General features: G+C 42.3%; 2 protein-coding genes across 2 annotated transcripts in view; one reads left to right on the top strand and one right to left on the bottom strand.

The window, feature by feature from the left end:
• Window positions 1-21,502, bottom strand: part of LOC137640269 (serine/threonine-protein kinase TNNI3K-like) — a 152,800-nt gene that overhangs the window by 103,554 nt on the left and 27,744 nt on the right. The gene's annotated exons all lie outside the window — the stretch shown is intronic.
• Window positions 1-21,502, top strand: part of LOC137640268 (hexosaminidase D-like) — a 61,453-nt gene that overhangs the window by 17,730 nt on the left and 22,221 nt on the right. Inside the window, exons 3-7 of the mRNA XM_068372864.1 lie at window positions 6,963-7,017; window positions 7,203-7,400; window positions 9,251-9,415; window positions 9,714-9,897; window positions 19,987-20,058. Of these exons, the coding sequence (XP_068228965.1) occupies window positions 6,963-7,017; window positions 7,203-7,400; window positions 9,251-9,415; window positions 9,714-9,897; window positions 19,987-20,058 (674 nt within the window). The remainder of the gene's footprint in view (window positions 1-6,962; window positions 7,018-7,202; window positions 7,401-9,250; window positions 9,416-9,713; window positions 9,898-19,986; window positions 20,059-21,502) is intronic.

The raw sequence follows: 21,502 nt of genomic DNA, 5'->3' as shown, positions 1-21,502 counted from the left end.
ATTTCTTACACGTAACTTTAGCAACACTACTGTAATGTGAGAGTTGTTGTCGCTCGAGTTGCTTTTCAGCCGCCTATTTTAAATTGGAGATATGTAATTTTTATTTTCAATATTAAACTTACCCGATGATCATATAGCTGTCAGCTCTGCTGCCCGACAGAAAAAACCTACGGGCGGAATACGCCAGCGATCGCTATACAGGTGGGGGTGTACATCAACAGCGCCATCTGTCAAGTAGGTACTCAAGTACTCGATGTCAACATAGAACCAATTTTCTCTCTGTCGTGCCACTGGCAAGACCTACTAAATACGCTGTTACTAACTGGATTTGTTTTCACAACGATTTGGTGAAGTACACTATTCCAGTTTTGAGCTTTCGCTATGCAGGGGTTTTATCTTCATTTCAAAACTTGAACTCGTTTTGGATAGATTTAATTTTGGTGACGAAGAGAGTATGGACTCTCTTTCACTTTTAAATGGCCGACCCTTCCCTTAGACGGAAGTGTGTTTAGGTTTTTGGTAATTTTGCTTAACACGTTATAGATCTATATATTTTATATCTCTCCGCCTTTATAGGCCTCTTCGATTAACTTTCCATTTATTATAAACATATAACAATAAATTTTTATGTTTGTTTATATGCGACCTTTCCTGATAGTAGGCGGTCCTAACTTGGAACCGAAGTTAATTAACATTGAACCCGTTATATCGTATTTAACCTTTAAAGAATTTAATACTTTTTAAATTTTAATGTTTTATGAAAGAATTTCTTTGATAGTCTCGTACTGTTTTCAAAGATGAACTAACGTTTAGTTTTTAGTCTACGCAGTTGTTGACGTTCAGGACGTTCAACATGCGCTCTATCGTTACGATAGAGAGAGAGTGTTTCACGGTTTCACTTTGCAGTAAGAGTAAACCGATTCTGGCGTTTCGTTCATTCTTTCTTAGCTTAAATGGTTTAAATTCTAAATTAAAGGAACTTTTTATTTGGAAAACCTTTCAGTTTTTTCCTTTAGCAAATAACATGTTTTAACGATATATAATTGGGCTCTTCTCTCAGGTGCGAAATCAAGAGAGAAATCAAGAGAGAGATAGAGACGGAGGGAGAGAGAGGAGATTAAACGTTTCGTTCAAGCTGGTAACCTTGTTCTCGTTTTTTTTACTCTCCTCCCTAGTCGCTGTAGGGGAAGAAGGTAAAACGTTTCTAGGGTTTTATTCTTGTTCCCAGTCTATGTGCGGTGAGAGATTGTAAACGTAGTTTATTTGATCTAGTGTTTAGTCTCTTTCCCAGCCACTGAATTCTTTATCTTTATATATGTTTTCTGTTGCATTGTACGACTGTTTTCGCAATTACTACCTTTTAATGAAGGATAGGATTGCGTGTTTCAGGTAGAAATCAGTTAAAGTTTCGATTTCAGTGAAATAAGTGCAAAACAGAAAATCAAAGTGATAAAGTGATATGCGCAGTGTTACAGTGTTGCGTCCGAGGGTTCGTCTGTTCGTGCCAGTCGTTCACCTAGTCCGGGACCTCTTACAAGCTCCCAAGCCCAGGGGAGAAGTAATGTCGAACGACTTATGGGTTCCACAGGCCTTGATCAACGAACAGACGTTTTTCCCTCCGTGGTTTCGGGCGTATCTACCCAAGATCGCCCCACCCACACAAAGACGAGAGAGCCCATTTATTCCTCGTCTGCGGAAGAGGTTTCTCGTAAGAAACCATGGACCACATCTCGCAGCTTTTTAAGTGCAAGTCGGTCCCTTCCGCGCAAGTCCAACGGCCCAGGTGTAGCCACTGGGTCAGTTCGGACTCGCTGCAGTCATCCGACGACTGCACACCTCCCAAGAGAGGCAAGGTGGTACCGCAACAGGCAGTAACTCCGTCTGTTGCCGCACCAGCTGTTTTAGACCCTCAGTCACAACGGACAGTAGCTCCGTCTGTTGCCGCTTTTGTAGACCCTAAGTGGTCTTTACTGCAGTCTATGCAGACTCAGTTAGCTGCGGTTATGCAGGAGTTTCGTGCGGAGAAGGTTGACACTGCTCCCGTTAGCCTACAACCTGCCACGGTTGTGCGCCCAGCTCACGCTGAGGCTGCCTGCTCCCACACTCCGGCTGCGGAGAGCTCCACCACCGATGCGCAGTCGACCCTGCCAGACGCATGTTGACGTTAGCCGACGTGCGGCACCCTCCGTTGACATGCGTGAGCTACCGCATCAGCAGTGGGAAGGTGGAGTCAAGCTGCCGTGTTTTGACGCGATGCGTTAGTTTCCGCAACCCACGGCAGTCCCCACCACGCACCACCACTCCGCTTTGGTTGTTGCCTGCTCCCACACTCCGACTGCGGAGAAGGTTGACGATGCACCCGTTTGCCTACAACCTGCCACGGTTGTGCGCCCAGCAGACGCTGCGGCTGCCTGCTCCCACACTCTTGTTGTGAGAGCTCCTCCACCCATGCGCAGTCGACCCTGCCAGACGCATGCTGACTCCCACAGACACACGGAGCACTCCGTTGCCGTGCGTGAGCTACCACAAGCTGCCGTGTTTTGACACGGTGTGTCAGCCTCCGCAACCCACTGTGGTTACCGCCACACGCCCGCAGCAGACTAGTCAGTCAGGAGTTGAGGCTTCCCCACACAGCTTTGGTTGTTGCCAGCTCACAGACTGTCAAGCAGTTACATGACGTTGCCTTCTGGTCTGCTACTAATGCACCAGTGCTGTATGTCCTCACGCACCTGTTGTGGTTGACAGTTCAGTTTTTTGACAGTTCACAGACTGTCAGGCAGTTACATAACGTTGCCTTCTGGTCTGCTGCTAATGCACCAGTGCTGTATGTTCTCACGCACCTGTTGTGGTTGACAGTTCAGTTTTTGACAGTTCACAGACTGTCAAGCAGTTACATAACGTTGCCTTCTGGTCTGCTGCTTATGCACCAGTGAGACCCTCACTGAGATAACCTAGCTTTTCTCGGACATGGTTCCTGTAGATGAGAAAGTGCTGTTCTCCCTCCTACTGATATTCCTTTGAGGACTCTGTCATTTGGAGAGGAGCCTTAAGCTGCTTAGCCTCCTATGGACTTTAATTAAAGCATAACAAAGCTTCCAGGGATGGTAAATGGTTCCGCTTCAGTCGCTAACCCCGTCTGTTGCCACACCTGCTCCCGTAGACCCTAATGGGCTTTGCTGCAAGACATGCAGTCCAAGCTTGTGTCCTTGATAGAGGATTTTTTACGGAGAAGAACCTTCTGGCCAACAACCTTCCTACCGGTTGGTTGTGCGCCCTGTTGACGCTGAGGTATCCTACTCGCGTCCGCCAGTTGAGGTGGTTCCTCCACCGATGCGACCCAGTGTGGGTTGCCAGTCGCACGTTGACGTTAAGCGACTCTCGGAGGTGGTTGTGGACGTTCAGTGTGTCACTAGGAAGACATTCAACAACCAGCAGAGGTGACTTGTTGTGACGCAGTGCGGCAACCTCAGCAACCCGGTAGGGGGTTGACTGCACAACCCAGACAGTCTAGACAGTTTCGGGTTGACGCTGTACTTCCTCGCGTCCCCATGGTTGACAGTTCACAGACTGTGCAGCAGTACCATGATATTGTGTCCGGCTCCGTCACGCATCCACCAGTGCGACCGGATTCAGCGAGTCAGACGTTGCCCACTCCGTTGCCGTTTCCTCATCAGTTTCGGATGAGGAACCCTCTGATGAGGACATTGCTGAACAAGACGATCAACCCCCAGCCCTGCTATCCATCCAGAAGATGCTGAAGAAGGAACGCTGCCCTGTCAGGCTGTGGATGAGTCTGGTTAGGACACTGTCATCCGTGGTTCAATTTGTGTCACTTGGAAGACTACACCTCCATCCTCTTCTGTATCATCTAGCTTTTCACTGGAAAAGGACAAGACGCTAGAAGCGGTCTCGATCCCGGTTTCCGGAAAGATAAAGTCTGGTCTGACTTGGTGAAAGGACTTTATCAACCTTTGAAAGGGTCTTCCCCTGACTGTTCAGACTCCCAACCACGTTCTCTTCTCGGACGCATCGGACGTAGGCTGGGGTGCGACATTAGGCGGTAGGGAATGCTCGGGATTATGGAACTCAAGTCAAAGGACAATGCATTTCAACTGCAAGAAGCTACTGGCAGTACGTCTGACCTGGAAAAGCTTCAGGTCTCTCCTTCAAGGCAAAGTGGTGGAGGTGAACACGGACAACACCCTGCTTTGACGTACATCTCCAAGCAAGGAGGGACCTACTCTCTGACATGGTACGAGTTCGCAAGAGACCTCCTCACCTGGTCAACAGGTCTAGACTTTTCACTAGTAACGAGGTTCATCCAAGGCAACTTGAATGTCATAGCAGATTGTCTCAGTAGGAAGGGACAAATAATTCCAACAGATTGGACCCTCCACAAGGATGTATGCAAGAGACTTTGGGCCACCTGGGGCCAGCCAACCATAGATCTCTTCGCAACCTCGATGACCAAGAGGCTCCCAATAGTTTGCTCACCTATCCCGGACCCAGCAGTAGTTCATATAGATGCCTTTCTACTAGATTGGTCACATCTAGATCTATATGCATTCCCTCCGTTCAAGATTGTCAACAAGGTACTGCAGAAGTTCGCCTCTCACGAAGGGACAAAGTTGACGCTAGTTGCTTCCCTCTGGCCCGCGAGAGAATATCTCACCGAGGTACTTCGATGGCTAGTAGACGTTCCCAGAACACTTCCCCTAAGGGTGGACCTGCTACGTCAGCCACGCGTAAAGAAGGTACTCCAAGGCCTCCACGCTCTTCGTCTGACTGCCTTCAGACTATCGAAAGACTCTTGAGAGCTAGAGGTTTTTCGAAGGAGGCAACCAGAGCGTTTGCTAGAGCAAGGAGAACATCCACCCTTAGAATCTACCAATCGAAGTGGGAAATCTTCCGAAACTGGTGCAAGTCAGTATCCGCATCCTCGACCAGTACCTCTGTAACTCAATAGCTGATTTTCTCTTATATCTGAGGAAAGAACGATCTCTTTCAGCTCCCACTATCAAGGGTTACAGAAGCATGTTGGCATCAGTCTTCCGTCACAGAGGCTTAGATCTTTCCAACAATAAAGATCTACAAGACCTCCTTAAGTCTTTTGAGACCACGAAGGAGCGTCGTTTGGTTACACCTGGTTGGAATTTAGACGTGGTTCTAAGATTTCTTATGTCAGACAGGTTCGAACCGCTTCAATCAGCCTCCCTGAAAGATCTCACCTTTAAGACTCTTTTCCTGATATGCTTAACCACAGCTAAAAGAGTCAGTGGGATTCATGCCTTCAGCAAGAACATCGGATTCTCATCCGAAACGGCTACATGTTCTACAACTTGGTTTTCTAGCCAAACACGAGCTGCCTTCTCGGCCTTGACCAATATCGTTCGATATTCCAAACTTATCGTATGGTTGGAAATGAACTAGAAAGAGTATTATGTCCTGTAAGAGCTCTTAAGTTCTATTTTAAAAACCTTTACGAGGCCCGTCTGAAGCTTTATGGTGTTCAGTTAAGAATCCATCTTTGCCTATGTCAGAGAATTCTTTATCCTATTTTATCAGACTGTTAATACGAGAAGCTCATTCCCATCTGAATGAGGAAGACCAAGCTTGGCTGAAGGTAAGGACACACGAAGTTAGAGCTGTCGCAACTTCCGTGGCCTTTAAACAAAATAGATCTCTGCAAAGTATATTCGACGCAACCTATTGGAAAAGCAAATCAGTGTTCGCGTCTTTTATCTTAAGAATGTCCAGTTTCTTTACGAGAACTGCTACACTCTGGGACCATTCGTAGCAACGAGTGCAGTAGTGGTGAGGGCTCCACCACTACAATTCCCTAATTCCATAACCTTTTTAATCTTTCTCTTGAAATGTTTTATTAATATTTTTGGGTTGTCCGGAAGGCTAAGAAGCCTTTCGCATCCTAGTTGATTTGGCGGGTGGTCAAAGTCATTTCTTGAGAAGCGCCTAGATTAGAGGTTTTGATGAGGACCTTTAGTATGGGTTGCAACCCTTCATACTTCAGCTCCTAGGAGTCGCTCAGCATCCTATGAGGATCGCGAGGCTCAGTAAGGAAGACGTACTTAAAAAGGCAGAGTAATTGTTCAAGTCGACTTCCTTACCAGGTACTTATTTATTTTATGCTTGTTATTTTGAATAACTGCTAAAATGAAATACGGAATACTTAGCTCATAATAATGTCAACATGTAATGCTGGTCTCTACCCACCCCCCTGGGTGTGAATCAGCTATATGATCATCGGGTAAGTTTAATATTGAAAAATGTTATTTTCATTAGTAAAATAAATTTTTGAATATACTTACCCGATGATCATAAATTAAAGGACCCACCCTTCCTCCCCAATAGAGACCCAGTGGACAGAGGAGAAAATTGGTTCTATGTTGACATCGAGTACTTGAGTACCTACTTGACAGATGGCGCTGTTGATGTACACCCCCACCTGTATAGTGATCGCTGGCGTATTCCGCCCGTAGGTTTTTTCTGTCGGGCAGCAGAGCTGACAGCTATATGATCATCGGGTAAGTATATTCAAAAATTTATTTTACTAATGAAAATAACATATTTTTGTTTGAAGCTGGTCCTTATTTTTGAGGAATTCAGGGTGAAGGGTCTCAAGAAAAAGATTTTATATGGTAATTTTTAATGCTACAAGTAATTTTACTTCACTGTACTTGTTTTGCCTATTTTTCATAGAATTATTTGCCTGTATAATTAACCTTGTCAAGTGCTTAAAATGCATTATTAGTATAGGTACTGATTTCTCACTATATGCAGGTTTGTACTTGTTTAAGCATCTTGGAAGAGTAATCAAAGAAATGAAATTAATCAAGAGAGAAATATTTTGTAATGTTAGGTGGAGATAATAAATGTATTTAGCAAGTCTGTTTTTGAATTATAGGATTTATGTATGTACTGTATTTTACCTTACTACTTTTCAGACTAATTCACATCGATTTGAAAGGAGCTCCACCGAGGATTTCATATTTTGAGAAAGTAAGTTATGCAACAAATTTTTATAATTTGAAAATATTTTTTGTGTACATGGTCCAGTTATGTAAACGGTTAGCATTTTTTTTTTAATGCCAATCCTCATGTAGAAATGGTAGCCTAAGAATACGAGTACTTTAATATTTATCCATACTTTACAGGATTATATTCCCGATTGATTATCTTTTCAGTTGATACCCCTCTTAGTAAGCCATGGGGCGACTGGCTTGTTACTGGAATATGAAGACACTTTTCCATTTCATGGGAAGGTCGCTCATTTAAGGACAAAAAATGCATACACGCCAGCAGATATTACAAAACTACACAGCATAGCCAATGATTACAACATTATAATCATCCCACTTATCCAGACCTTTGGTCACTTTGAGGTAAGCCATTTTTTTAAATTTGTATTTTAATTTTCTTTCTTATTTTAGATAAATTTGAACCTTTGAATCGAAATTTAATTCCAGAAGGCTACTTGACATATTCAAATACAAAATTAATTTTCCCCTATATGATTGTATATTGGATTTTGTCCATTTCAGACCCAAAAAATGGATGAAAAATATGGAAATTTAACTTGACTTTACCTACAGTAAGAATAGTTGATAGACTAGGCTTTATCAGATAAAAGCTCACACTCATCTTTTGAAATTTTCTCTGTTTTCAATTCTGTTGTGGCTTTCCCAAATTTTCTCATCGGTTTATGACGATCACTATCCATTTTAGTTCCAAGTGTGTGTGCATTTATACTGAATCACGCACAAAAAATACAAATGAATAGGTAGAACTAACAGCAATGTTTTGTGGATATGCACTGGGAGAAATGTACTTGTCTACAGTACTGGGAGACAAATATACTTCAGTCTACAGACACTTAATAAACTTGTTTCAACTTCCTGATATACAAGTTCCATCAACTCACAAATGTTGCTTTGAAAAGTCATTCAGAAAATAAGAAAAAATGACCAAAGGCTTTGTTTGAACTTGGTAATTTTCGACCTCCGAAGTCCCACCAAAGTACAGTGCTTAAATGCTTCTGTTACTTACTTTGACAGCTGTTTTTTTTTGTGGTCCTATACAGCAGGGGAACTCTACTCCCTACAGGACCTCCACTGTCATTTTATCTCGTTCGTTCAGTTAAAATAGTTGCACAGTCGACATTATTCACCAATTGATTTGATTCCAATAACTCACGAAATACTAAAGCATCCGGATTTTATGCATCATCCATCCAAAGTTTGAAGTCTACAAATAACTAATTCATTTTTCTCCAGTACCTGGTTTTGAAATGGCTCTTTATTTTCTCCAATGTTAACAAATCTGCTTGTTAAAATGCAAACCAAGGTTTTTAGAATTTTATTTAAAGACCTTTTGCTTTATTAGATAATATGGAAGCAAGAAAGTTACCGGTTTAGATTTTGGATGTGGTAGGGATGAAAGACTTATTTAGAATGATTACCTCAGAAATATAATAGCTTCATTTATTATGAAATTGTATCATCCACATGCTGAAAGGAAACTGAAATCATACACCTGATTAGCTTTTGAGGACAGGGCCAGAAACTTCCGAATACAGAAAAGTAAAGAGAGGCACTCATTAGTAATAGGGTTCAGCTATGTTAGAGTGACATATCAAAAGCTGGTTATAAGTTAGGATAAAGTTTCTTGATTAAATATAACCTAGAAAAGTGAAGTGAATTTCTCCACATACAGTACTATGCAAGGAAAAATAACTTTACACATACATGTGTAATATTGTGTCTCTGGGATCCTTGTACAGGGATGTCTAAAAGAAGACGGTTGCAAATAAACGTGTTCTCGGAAGGACCTAACTAAACAAAATGTAAACTGCTTCATTCAGAGATTCAGTCCAGATTCTGATAAAAACCACATAGAAAGTTAAAATAAAAAAGTCCTTACTTTTACATCAGGCACAAAGAAATAAAGAAAATTTTGTTTTATCTGCACTTACTTTAGATTTATATAAGTTTACCTTTTCATTTCTTTATTTGCTATTGCCATCGAACTTTAGAACATTTTCCTAAATGTATTTGATGGATAGTGTTCCATGCCCCTCACCTTGTCATTGCAAGGAAAGAGCAAGCTCTTATGTATGGTAAAGACCATACTTAATGAATTTTTATCCAAATTCTACCGTGCTAAGGATAGTAAATGTATAATATCCAATGTTTTAGGGCCAACAAACAAAAAAAATTCCCGTTTTGATTTACAGTTTGTCTTGAAGCATGATGAAAACCGAATGCTCAGGGAGATCGATTTGTATCCCAATGCTTTGTGTCCAACGCATCCTGACAGCTTCCCATTGCTGGCAATACTCATAGAACAGATGATGGAACTTCACCAGAATGACAGTTATCTTCACATTGGTGCTGATGAGGTTTGTGGATAGTTTTTGTGGACTGTTAGCTTTTGCTAAGATTACTGCGCTACTATTTCACGAATCTATATTTGATGCAATTTTATCTAAGTTAAATAATTTTTTTTTTTTTATAAAGCAGTGCAGATGTGCAGAGATCAGTAATTAGTCTCTCACCTTGTCAGATTATAATTTATTTTTTATTTTTGTAGCGTTGAATAGTTGAGACTTTACATGAGGTATCATAGTAATTTTCTTTTATTTTCAACAGACCATTTTGAAATGTTTACGAAAATATGATTATGCTTTGATTTTTAAGGTGTGGCATCTTGGAAGGTGTCCGAGGTGCCAGGACTTTATCGACTCCCAGAAGATGTCAACTAGTGATTTGTTCCTAACTTGGCTTTTGAAAGTTACGAGGTGGATAAAAAAATCATACCCTGGGCTCAATTTGATTATGTGGGATGACATGATAAGAAGCATACCATTGGAAAAGCTTAAAAGTAAGTGTTTTCTTTTAAGGCTATGCCCTAGATTATCTTCATTTTCTTTTTATGTATCATTAAAAAAAAATTATTTTACATTTCGTAGCCTTGATACTGCTAATGTAAAATTGTGTATTTTGTATGTTTTCTTACTAAGGAATTGGTAGATATTTATTGTAAGTTTAAATTTTGATCAAAAAATACATTCGATGGCATCCTCTTCTGCTTCCTTTTGCTCTATGCTACCTTTCTTTCATGAGATACTGCTTCCGATTCTTGAGCAATAGAGAATGTGACTAAGTCTCTGTCGGTATGAAAGTACAGTAGTTTTGGTTGACTTCTGTATAAGACCCTACTGCTAGCTTCTACCCTAAATTAGTCAACTGCCTCCCTATTGACTTCCATTGTCCTCTGTTGGGCTTCCTGGATGTGCCGGTACCCCCAGAATTAGTGCCAGTACAAATCTTACAAGTAGGTTGAAGTACATAGTGATGATCATAAAGGGATTTTGACGAAGGAAAAATCTATTTCTGGGCGAGAGACCTGTGCCGCCCAGTGAAATGCTCCTTTTACATCATTTTTTACCTTAGAAATGATGTAAAAGGAGCATTTCACTGGGCAGCACAGGTCGGAGCCCAGAAATAAGATTCTCTCCATGGGCCCTTAACATACTGTAGATATCTGCAAAACCATGTAGTAGGTGTTGGGAACCAAATACGGTAGTGGACCAATTTGCAATATCCCTAAATCTTAAGTTGTTATTGTGCTGTTATCCCCTATATTAATAGAAAGTTCGGGCCTCAGAAGCGATACTCAAAAGATGATACAGCCTTGAAGTGTGCCTCCCCTTCAGTCTTATCCTGCTAATCCTAGAAAAGCTCAGGTTGGCCTTAAACACTCAAGTGAATGTCCTTTTTTCTCAATAAGAAGGGTTCTTCACTTTCTTAATATGGTTACGAATGTCCCCAAGATCCTTTCCGGAGTGAGCTAGAGGGATATGGGGAAAAAAAACTTCAGCTTTTCCACAACCTATTGGAGATCTATAACCAAATTGTTTTAAGGAAAGTGAACTACATTCTCTGCTTGGTGTGACCTCTCATAATGCACTCGGGACTTATATTCCCCCGATACATTCATAAACCTGAGGAACAATCAAAGACTGTCCCTTTCAGCCACCACTGAAAGTTGCAAGTCTGTCTTTGCTCTAATCATGCTGGGAGGGCCGTGGGTATAGGTAATATTAATAAATCCCTCTCTGACCTGTTAAGCAGTTCAGTAAAGTCTGTCTAAAGACCCCCTTAGAGCCTGTAGTTGGGATCTACCTTGATGCTGAGGAGTTTCAGAAGGTGATCCTATGAACATTGGCATGAGACCTTACCATTCAGATCATGTTCTCACTGACCTTTGCCTCTTGTAAGAAGATAAGTACACTAATGCTCTGGGAACAGTTATTACCCACACAAAGGGGTGGGTTTATGAAGTAAGGCTTTCCTTTGCCTAGAACCAGAGATTGGTTCCTTCAAACGTTGTGGCTTTACTCCTCTTCGCAATCAAACCAGACAAGTAGCAGAAGAGGGCAACTTAATAGATGCCCTGTAAAGGCTCTTCTTAGATACAGAGCTGAAGAAACCCAGGTCTTAAAAAATGACTTTTGGATTAGAAGTGTTACTAGTTCAAAACATAACCCAATTCAGCTGAAGGTCAAGCTCAAGAAGTCTGTGCACTTTATACTTTCTACAATATAAAGTTATCAACAATTCTCTGGACAGGCTTGGGGAGAGAATAGTCCCCCATTTCTCATTTTCTCATAGAGACTTGACTAATTAATGTTTACTTATCTATGGGGTGGGTTGGAAGTTGCTCGATTCTTTTTCTTCCCCTTCATATACCCTTTCTGTGACACTCGTGAGACGAGACCAAGAATCAACTAAGTCTATGGTGAGGCGAGCTCTCTGGCCTATAGAGTCAGTCCCATAACGAATGCCAACCATTGCTTTTCTAGAAGCTAGGAAATACAAATTCCATACTAAACTCTGAACCCACTAGTACAGTACCGCAAATGATTGCTCTCAGGGGACATGGTCTTCATCCTCTTTTTGGATATTACTATTGCCTTCCTAGTGTCATAAGTTTTCAATATTTAACTTAGCCGGTGATTATAATAGCTGCAACTCTGTTGCTCGACAGAAAACTCTAAGGTAAAACTCGCCAGCGATCGCTACACAGGTTGCGGGTGTGCCTAACAGCGCCATCTGTCGTCCAGATACCCAGTACTCAATGTAAACAAAGAACTCAATTTTCTCTCTGTCGAGCTATCGACAAGACGTACTTACTCGCTGTTGCTAAACTGGAGTTTTTTCACAACTAATTGGTGAAGTACTTTATTCTAGTTTTGAGCTTTCGCTATGCAGGTGTTTTATCTTCATCTTAAATCTTGAACTCGTTTTGGATAGATTTAATTATGGTGACAAAGAGAGTATGGACTTTCTTTCACTTTTAAATGGCCGACCCTTCCCTTAGACGGAAGTGTGTTTAGGCTTTTAGTAATTATATCACGTTATAGATTTTCCTCTATATATTTTATATCTCTCCGCCTTTATTAGGCCTCTTCGATTAACTTTCCATTTATTATAAACATATAAAAATAATTTTAATGTTTTGTTTATATAGACCTTTCCTGAGAGTAGGCGGTCCTTTCTTGGAAACCGAAGTTAATCAACGTTGAGCCCTTTATATCGTAATTAGCTTTTAAAGAGCTAAGGATTTAAAACTTTTTAAATGTAATATTTTATGAAAGAATTTCTTTGATAGTCTTCGTACTGTTTTCAAAGATGAACTAACGTTTAGTTTATTTATGCTACGCAGTTGTTGACGTTCAGGACGTTCAACATGCGCTCTATCGTTACGATAGAGAGAGAGTGTTTCACGGTTTCACTTTGCAGTAAGGGTAAATCGATTCTGACGTTTTGTTCATTCTTTCTTAGCTTAAATGTTTTAAATTCTATTTTAAAGGAACTTTTTATTTGAAAAACCTTTCAGTTTTTTCCTTTAGTCAAATAACATGTTTTTTTGACGAAATATAATTGGGCTCTTCTCTTAGGTGCGAAATCAAGAGAGAAAGAGAGAGAGAGATAGAGACGGAGGGAGAGAGAGGAGAGAAAACGTTCCGTTCAAGCGGGTAACGTTGTTCTCGAGTTACTCTCGTCCCTAGTCGCTGTACGGGGAGGAAGGATAAAACGTTTTAGTTTTTTATTCTCGTCCCCAGGCTATGTGCGGTGAGAGATTGAAAACGTAGTTATATGAACTAGTGTTTAGTCTCTTTCCCAGCCACTGATTTTTTTATCTTAAAATATGTTTTCTGTTTTTTGCTGGTATTATTGAGCTTGCATTATACGACTGATTTCGCAATTACTACCTTTTAATGAAGGGTAGAATTGCGTGTTTCAGGTAGAAATCAGTAAAAGTTTCGATTTCAGTGAAATAAGTGCAAAACAGAAAATCGAAGTGATAAAGTGATATGCGCAAAGTGTTACAGTGTTGCGTCCGAGGGTTCGTCTGTTCGTGCCTGTCATTCACCTAGTCCGGGACCTCTTACATGCTCCCAAGCCCAGGGGAGAAGTAATGTCAAACGACTTATGGGTTCGAGAGGCCTTGACCAACGAACAGACGTTTTCCCTCTATGGTATCGGGTGTATCTTACCAAGATCTCCCCTACCATAAGACGAGAGAGACGTTGTTTCTCCTCGTCATCCGAAGGCTTTTCGCATAAGAAACCTGTCACAAGGTTTCGAAGCCCTTAAGCGAAAGTCAGTCCTTTCAGGACAGGTCCAGCGTCCTGGTTACAACCATTAGGACAGCTCTGACCCTATGCAGTCATCGGATAACTGCTCGCCGCCTAACAAAAGCGTAACACAGACTCCGAGAGTCTTTTTTTGTAGGCAAAGTGTTGCGGTCACAGACGTTACCCTCGTCTCTTACCACAACCATTTCCGTTGATCCTTAATGGGTTGTATGGCAAGACATGCAGTATATGCTTGCCTCCCTTATGGAAGACTATTCTGCCGATTAGTCCGTTGAGTCTAGCCGTTTATCTCATCGATATCCTGGCTTTCAGCCAACCTAACGTTCCTTTGTGCTTACTTTTGACGTTGGCGTAGCTTAGTCACGTCAGTCAGGTTGTTTAGAACCACACTCGATGCGGTCTCGTGTGGTTTTTCAGCCGCATTTGGAAGTTAGGCCACTTGCTGATGCTCCTGTTGACGTTCAAGACGTTCACTAACAATCGGAGTTGACTTGTTTTGACGCTGTGCGTCAACCTCCGCATTCTAGAGTTGTTTTGACTGCTCAGTCTAGGCAGTCAAAGCAGTCTCGAGTGGACGCTGTGCGTCCTCACGCACCTGTTGTGGTTGACAGTTCAGTTGTTGACAGTTCACAGACTGTCAAGCAGTTACATGACGTTGCGTTCTGGTCCGCTACTAATGCACCAGTGAGTGTGGACTCTGCTTGTAAAGCATTGCCACCACGGTAGGTCTCTCCCTTGCTTGAGACTCAGCTTTTATCGGACAAGGTTCCTGTAGATGAGGAAGTTGCTGTTCCCCCTCCTACTGATGTTCCCTTGAGGACTCTGTCAGATGGAGAGGAGCCTAAAGCTGCTTAGCCTCCTATGGACTTTAATTAAATCATGATGATTTTTTTAAGGATCTTTGTCCGGATCTTTTTGTAACTGCTGCTCCTCGTTCGCCTAAACGTCAGAGCTTACACTAGGCCTAGCTACTTCGAAGCCGTTGTTTTTAAGCTAGTGCTCTCTCGCTCTCCTAGAGAGCTTTACGTTGGCTAGGCGACTGGTTTTTCACCAGGAGGAGTTTGGGGGATACAGCCTTTGCTTTCCCTTCTTTTAAACTGGTTTATAGAGCGAGAGTCTGATATGACACGAGAGAAGTTCTCGGCTTGGGAGTTCATGCCTCTGCCCAGATAGACTTCTCAATTCTCGTAGACTCTCCCTGGCGCCTGGCCAGGAGACGCTCCAAGTTGTTTACAGGTCAACTGCACAGCTGTTTTCGAGCCTTTGAAGTTTTGCTGTACAATTATGTCACGCATAACAAGGCTTTCAGGGATGGTAAACGGTACCGCCTCAGTCGCTAACCCCGTCTGTTGCCACACCTGCTCCCGTAGACCCTAAATGGGCTTTGCTGCAAGACATGCAGTCCAAGCTTGCGTCCTTGATAGAGGACTTTAATGCGGAGAAGGTTGCTACTGAACCTTCTGGCCAACAACCTTCCAACCGGTCGGTTGTGCGCCCTGTTGACGCTGAGGTAACCTACTCGCGTCTGGCAGTTGAGGTGGTTCCTCCACCGATGCGACCCAGTGTGGGTTGCCAGCCGCACGTTGACGTTAAGCGACGCTCGGAGGTGGTTGTTGACGTTCAGGACGTTCAACAACCAGCAGAGGTGACTTGTTTTGACGCAGTGCGTCAACCTCAGCAACCCGGTAGGGTGTTGACTGCACAACCCAAACGGTCTAGACAGTCTCGGGTTGACGCTGTGCTTCCTCGCGCACCCATAGTTGTTGACAGTTCACAGACTGTGCAGCAGTTCCATGATATTGCGTCCGGCTCCGTCACGCATCCACCAGTGCGACCGGACTCAGCGAGCCAGACGTTGCCCACTCCGTTGCCGTTTCCTCATCAGTTTTCGGATGAGGAACCCTCTGATGAGGACGTTGCTGAACAACAAGACGATCAGCCCCCAGAATAGATCAAGCCCTGCTATCCATCCAGAAGATGCTGAAGAAGGAACGCTGCTCAGTCAGGCTGTGGATGAGTCTGGTAGGGACACTGTCATCCGTGGAACAATTTGTGTCACTAGGAAGACTACACCTCCGTCCTCTTCAATACCATCTAGCTTTTCACTGGAAAAAGGACAAGACGGTAGAAGCGGTCTCGATCCCGGTTTCCGAAAAGATAAAGTCTTGTCTGACTTGGTGGAAGGACAATATCAACCTAAGAGAGGGTCTTCCCCTGGCTGTTCAGACTCCCAACCACGTTCTCTTCTCGGACGCATCGGACGTGGGCTGGGGCGCGACACTAGACGGTAGGGAATGCTCAGGACTGTGGAACTCGAGTCAGAGGAGCATGCATATCAACTGCAAGGAGCTGTTGGCAGTACATCTGGCCTTGAAAAGCTTCAAGTCTCTCCTTCGAGGCAAAGTGGTGGAAGTTAACTCGGACATCACCACGGCCTTGGCGTACATCTCCAAACAAGGAGGTACCCACTCACTGACATTGTACGAGATCGCAAGGAACCTCCTCACCTGGTCAAAAGGTCTAAACATATCGCTAGTAACGAGGTTCATCCAAGGCAACTTGAATGTCATGGCAGATTGTCTCAGTCGGAAGGGACAAGTCATTCCAACAGAATGGACCCTCCACAAGGATGTATGCAAGAGACTTTGGGCCACTTGGGGCCAGCCAACCATAGATCTCTTTGCAACCTCGATGACCAAGAGGCTCCCAATATATTGTTCACCAATCCCGGACCCAGCAGCAGTTCATATAGATGCCTTTCTCCTAGATTGGTCACATCTAGATCTATACGCATTCCCACCGTTCAAGATTGTCAACAAGGTACTGCAGAAGTTCGCCTCTCACGAAAGGACAAGGTTGACGCTAGTTGCTCCCCTCTGGCCCGCGAGAGAATGGTTCACCGAGGTACGTCGATGGCTAGTAGACGTTCCCAGAACTCTTCCTCTAAGGGTGGACCTTCTACGTCAGCCACACGTAAAGAAGGTACACCAAAGCCTCCACGCTCTTCGTCTGACTGCCATCAGACTATCGAAAGACTCTCGAGAGCTAGAGGCTTTTCGAAGGAGGCAGCCAGGGCGATTGCTAGAGCAAGGAGAACATCCACCCTTAGAGTCTAACAATCGAAGTGGGAAGTCTTCCGAAACTGGTGCAAGTCAGTATCTGTATCCTCGACCAGTACCTCTGTAACTCAAATAGCTGACTTCCTCTTATACCTGAGGAAAGAACGATCTCTTTCAGCTCCCACTATCAAGGGTTACAGAAGCATGTTGGCATCAGTCTTCCGTCACAGAGGCTTAGATCTTTCCAACAATAAAGATCTACAGGACCTCCTTAAGTCTTTTGAGACCACGAAGGAGCGTCGTTTGGTTACACCTGGTTGGAATTTAGACGTGGTACTAAGATTCCTTATGTCAGACAGGTTCGAGCCGCTACAATCAGCCTCCCTGAAAGATCTCACCTTAAAGACTCTTTTCCTGGTATGCTTAGCCACAGCTAAAAGAGTCAGTGAGATTCATGCCTTCAGCAAGAACATCGGATTTTCGTCAGAAAAAGCTACATGTTCACTACAACTTGGTTTTCTAGCCAAAAACGAGCTGCCTTCTCGACCTTGGCCGAAATCGTTCGATATTCCAAGCTTATCGAATATGGTTGGCAATGAACTAGAAAGAGTCTTATGCCCTGTGAGAGCTCTTAAGTTCTATTTAAAACAAACTAAACCTTTACAAGGCCTGTCTGAAGCTTTATGGTGTTCAGTTAAGAAACCATCTTTGCCTATGTCAAAGAATGCTTTATCCTATTTTATCAGACTGTTAATACGAGAAGCTCATTCCCATCTGAGTGAGGAAGACCAAGCTTTGCTGAAGGTAAGGACACATGAAGTTAGAGCTGTCGCAACTTCCGTGGCCTTTAAACAAAATAGATCTCTGCGAAGTATAATGGACGCAACCTATTGGAGAAGCAAGTCAGTGTTCGCGTCTTTTTATCTTAAAGATGTCCAGTCTCTTTACGAGAACTGCTACACACTGGGACCATTCGTAGCAGCGAGTGCAGTAGTGGGTGAGGGCTCAACCACTACAATTCCCTAATTCCATAACCTTTTTAATCTTTCTCTTGAAATGTTTTTATTGTTGTTTTTTGGGTTGTCCGGAAGGCTAAGAAGCCTTTCGCATCCTAGTTGATTTGGCGGGTGGTCAAAGTCATTTCTTGAGAGCGCCTAGATTAGAGGTTTTGATGAGGTCCTGTGGTATGGGTTGCAACCCTTGATACTTCAGATCCTACGGGTCGATCAGCATCCTAAGAGGATCGCGAGGCTCCGTAAGGAAGACGTACTTAAAAAGGCAGAGTAATTGTTCAAGTCGACTTCCTTACCAGGTACCTATTTATTTTGTTTTTGTTATTTTGATAACTTCTAAAATGAAATAAAAACTCTTAGCTCATAATAATGTAAACATATTTTGCTGGTCTCTACCCACCCCCCTGGGTGTGAATCAGCTATTATAATCACCGGCTAAGTTAAATATTGAAAAATGTTATTTTGATAATAAAATAAATTTTTGAATATACTTACCCGGTGATTATAAATTAAAGGACCCTCCCTTCCTCCCCAATAGAGACGCAGTGGAACGAGGAGAAAATTGAGTTCTTTGTTTACATTGAGTACTGGGTATCTGGACGACAGATTGCGCTGTTAGGCACACCCGCAACCTGTGTAGCGATCGCTGGCGAGTTTTACCTTAGAGTTTTCTGTCGAGCAACAGAGTTGCAGCTATTATAATCACCGGGTAAATATATTCAAAAATTTATTTTATTATCAAAATAACATTTTACTGTGTTATAATGAATAACAGTACAGTATTTCCACAATACAAAATCCCATTCTTCTTATAAAATACAAAGCTATTACTATTATTCATATAAACTCTTATCTTTTTACTCATATGATTCCCAGGTATGATGCAAAGTAAGGATATCACAACCTGGGATAGGTCAATTAGCAGTGGCATTGTATTTGATTTTCCATTGATGCAGCTGAAGGTTGTTTTATGATGTCTAAAGCAAAATGCGATTAACTGGTCGGGGATGAAGAAAGTTATCTTCATTAAAACTACATAACTTTACGTGAACAGTAGGCTGGCAAATAGTTGGTGCTGATTTCCAAGCAGAAGAAAATACCTCCTTTAGCATAGTTGGCAACATATGTACAATGGCCAATACTGTACAGTACAATAAAAAAAAAATGGTTTTAACCCTTTTACTCCCAAAGGACATACTGGTACGTTTCACAAAACTCATCCCTTTACCCCCATGGACGTACCGGTACGTCCTTGCAAAAAAATGCTATAAATTTTTTTTTTCATATTTTTGATAATTTTTTGAGAAAATTCAGGCATTTTCCAAGAGAATGAGACCAACCTGACCTCTCTATGACAAAAATTAAGGCTGTTAGAGCAATTTAAAAAAAATATACTGCAAAATGTGCTGGGGAAAAAATAACCCCTTGGGGGTTAAGGGTTGGAAATCCAAAGAGCCTGGGGGTAAAAGGGTTAAATATTTTTCCAATTATAGTTTTTATTAGCAAAAGCAACTGAATAAAAAAAACTTATCAAGAAATGATATAACATAAGGCATGACTAATTGTAGAAATTCCATAAGTCCTACTAATTTATATGGTTATTATCATGAAAATTAAGGATGAAAGGGACAGTGACTTGCTGTTTGTTCTACAAAAGCAACACTGATTTATGGGAAACATCTGATTGGCCAATTAAAATATAGGACACAAAGAGAATGCGGGTCTTGATTGCCCAGAAATACTTCACTTGAACAATCTACACATTAGTTACTAAAAAATCCATTAGACATCTTTAAATGCACAAGAAAGCTGAATGTGAACAAGCTGGAGTTTGGGGCTGTCAACAAGCCAAAGTCAACACAGAAACTGAAAGACTTAGGATGTATGGCTAGAATATGCTGTCGTTGGTTGCCATTAACCACTAGTTTCTCTCATAACTAGTGACATAAGTTTATTGAAAGGAAGGAAAACAGGAACTATTTTAGTTTAAGGGGGTAAATGTCAATAAACCCAAACTCCTCGAGAGAAGCAACGATCATTAGGCAAGTATAGAATTAAAAAATTTAAATATTAAAATTCTATTTATGACTATATATTTTTCTTTTTTGGGGAGATGCAAAGTAAAAGCTTTTTTACAATGCAAAGTTTTTGTATAATAAAAAAAATTGATAACCAATAGATGAAAAAATAATTATCTTTATGTATGTTATCAACTACAATGTTTTTTCCCCAGGTGGTAGATTGGGAGATGTTGTTGAACCCATGATTTGGCAGTACCATGCGCGGAAGTTTGACCTTCCAGAGGGTAAGGTTATCTTAATGTGCATTTTTATACTGTATTGTAAATTTGTAGTTCATTATACTTTTACGTACAGCATTTTGTTTTTGTTTTTTTATTTAAAAAATTCAAGTTACAGTAGGTTATGAACACTGGTAACAAAGGATGTTAGTTGAAAAAAGTTTTTTATTTGTAGAAGCTATTTCCAAGGCTGTACAGTATCTTATATGGAAAAGCATTACATTTATTGTTATATTTATATTAGGAAAATACATCATTTAAAAATTGGAATATAAAAAGTTACTTTCCTTTGGTAATTGTAACCTGTTCTTTTGAGAATAAAAACTATTGTCTTATATGTTGCAGTGGAAACGGTCATTGAAGTTTGTTGATAATGTATTTAAATGTAGTGGAGAATGGTTAGGTACTGCAGATAAACTTTTCCCATGGCTGTTATCAAGAAATATTTGTCTTTTGTGTAGTCACTGTTCTCATTCTTTTGAGAAGCCTTTCCTTATTGGCATTATTTTGGTTAGTGGTTCTTCTGTAAGTCGGGGATCCTATAACAAAAATATATTGTTTTAATCTGTATTTGTTCCGTAACCGAAATACAAATGACGCTTTTTACATTGGGTTTACTTTCGGCTTAGCTGAAATTGACGAGCCAATAGATTTTAACGAGGGTTAACTACCCCCGCGCTAGTTAGTGGGGGTAGGGGAAGGGGTAGCTTGCTACCCCTCCCCCCCCCCACACACACACCGGTGATTTGCTTCACTTCACTTTTGGCTAGGACGATGTGCAGAAGTGTCTGTCTATTGTCCTCGTTATTGACAGCCTTAATCTTTTCTTTGCTTTTCCTCAGCTGTGTGTTTGAAGTTGGCCTCGCCCTTTGGTATTCATCATGCGCAAGTGGCCTGGGATCGCCGGTCGCCCTTGCGGTACCTTCATGTCTGCGGTGGATACCGATCCTCACACCCCTTTGCCCGCAGTGTCGAGGCCGACGGTGTGATAGGGAAAATACGTGTAGGGAGTGGTCTGCCTCCCAGTGGGAGAGGTTTGCCCGCCGGCGTAAGAAGAAGTCCAAGAGAGACCGTTCTCCTTCTGGGGTTGCCTTGAAGGAGGAAGGCTCTCGGGACTCTTCTTCCGCCGCCCAAACCTCCTCCAAAGCTCCCCCTCGTCCGGCTCCTAGTGAGAGGCCGCCGAGTGGGAGCGCAGGCCCTAGTTCTGTTTCCCGACCTCGGTGTGTGGGAGAGAGCGTCGCCTCCCATAGCGGGGCGGCTTCCCCTCCTCCTCCGGGGGAGGATTTTGATAATGTTGATCCTGTGTCTAATGATGATCTTTTTCAGCTTTGGGCTTCCTTGGTGCTTAAGGGCCTGCCCTCCAAGGAAGCCCTAATTGACCTTATTCAGTTAGGGGCTGCTGTTAAGCAGTCGCCGGTGATAGCAGAGGTAGATCCCCTGTCTATCGTTG

Source organism: Palaemon carinicauda, chromosome 4, assembly GCF_036898095.1.
Source record: "Palaemon carinicauda isolate YSFRI2023 chromosome 4, ASM3689809v2, whole genome shotgun sequence".
Classification (NCBI taxonomy): Eukaryota; Metazoa; Arthropoda; class Malacostraca; order Decapoda; family Palaemonidae; genus Palaemon; species Palaemon carinicauda.
This window is presented reverse-complemented; position numbering and strand designations above follow the sequence as displayed.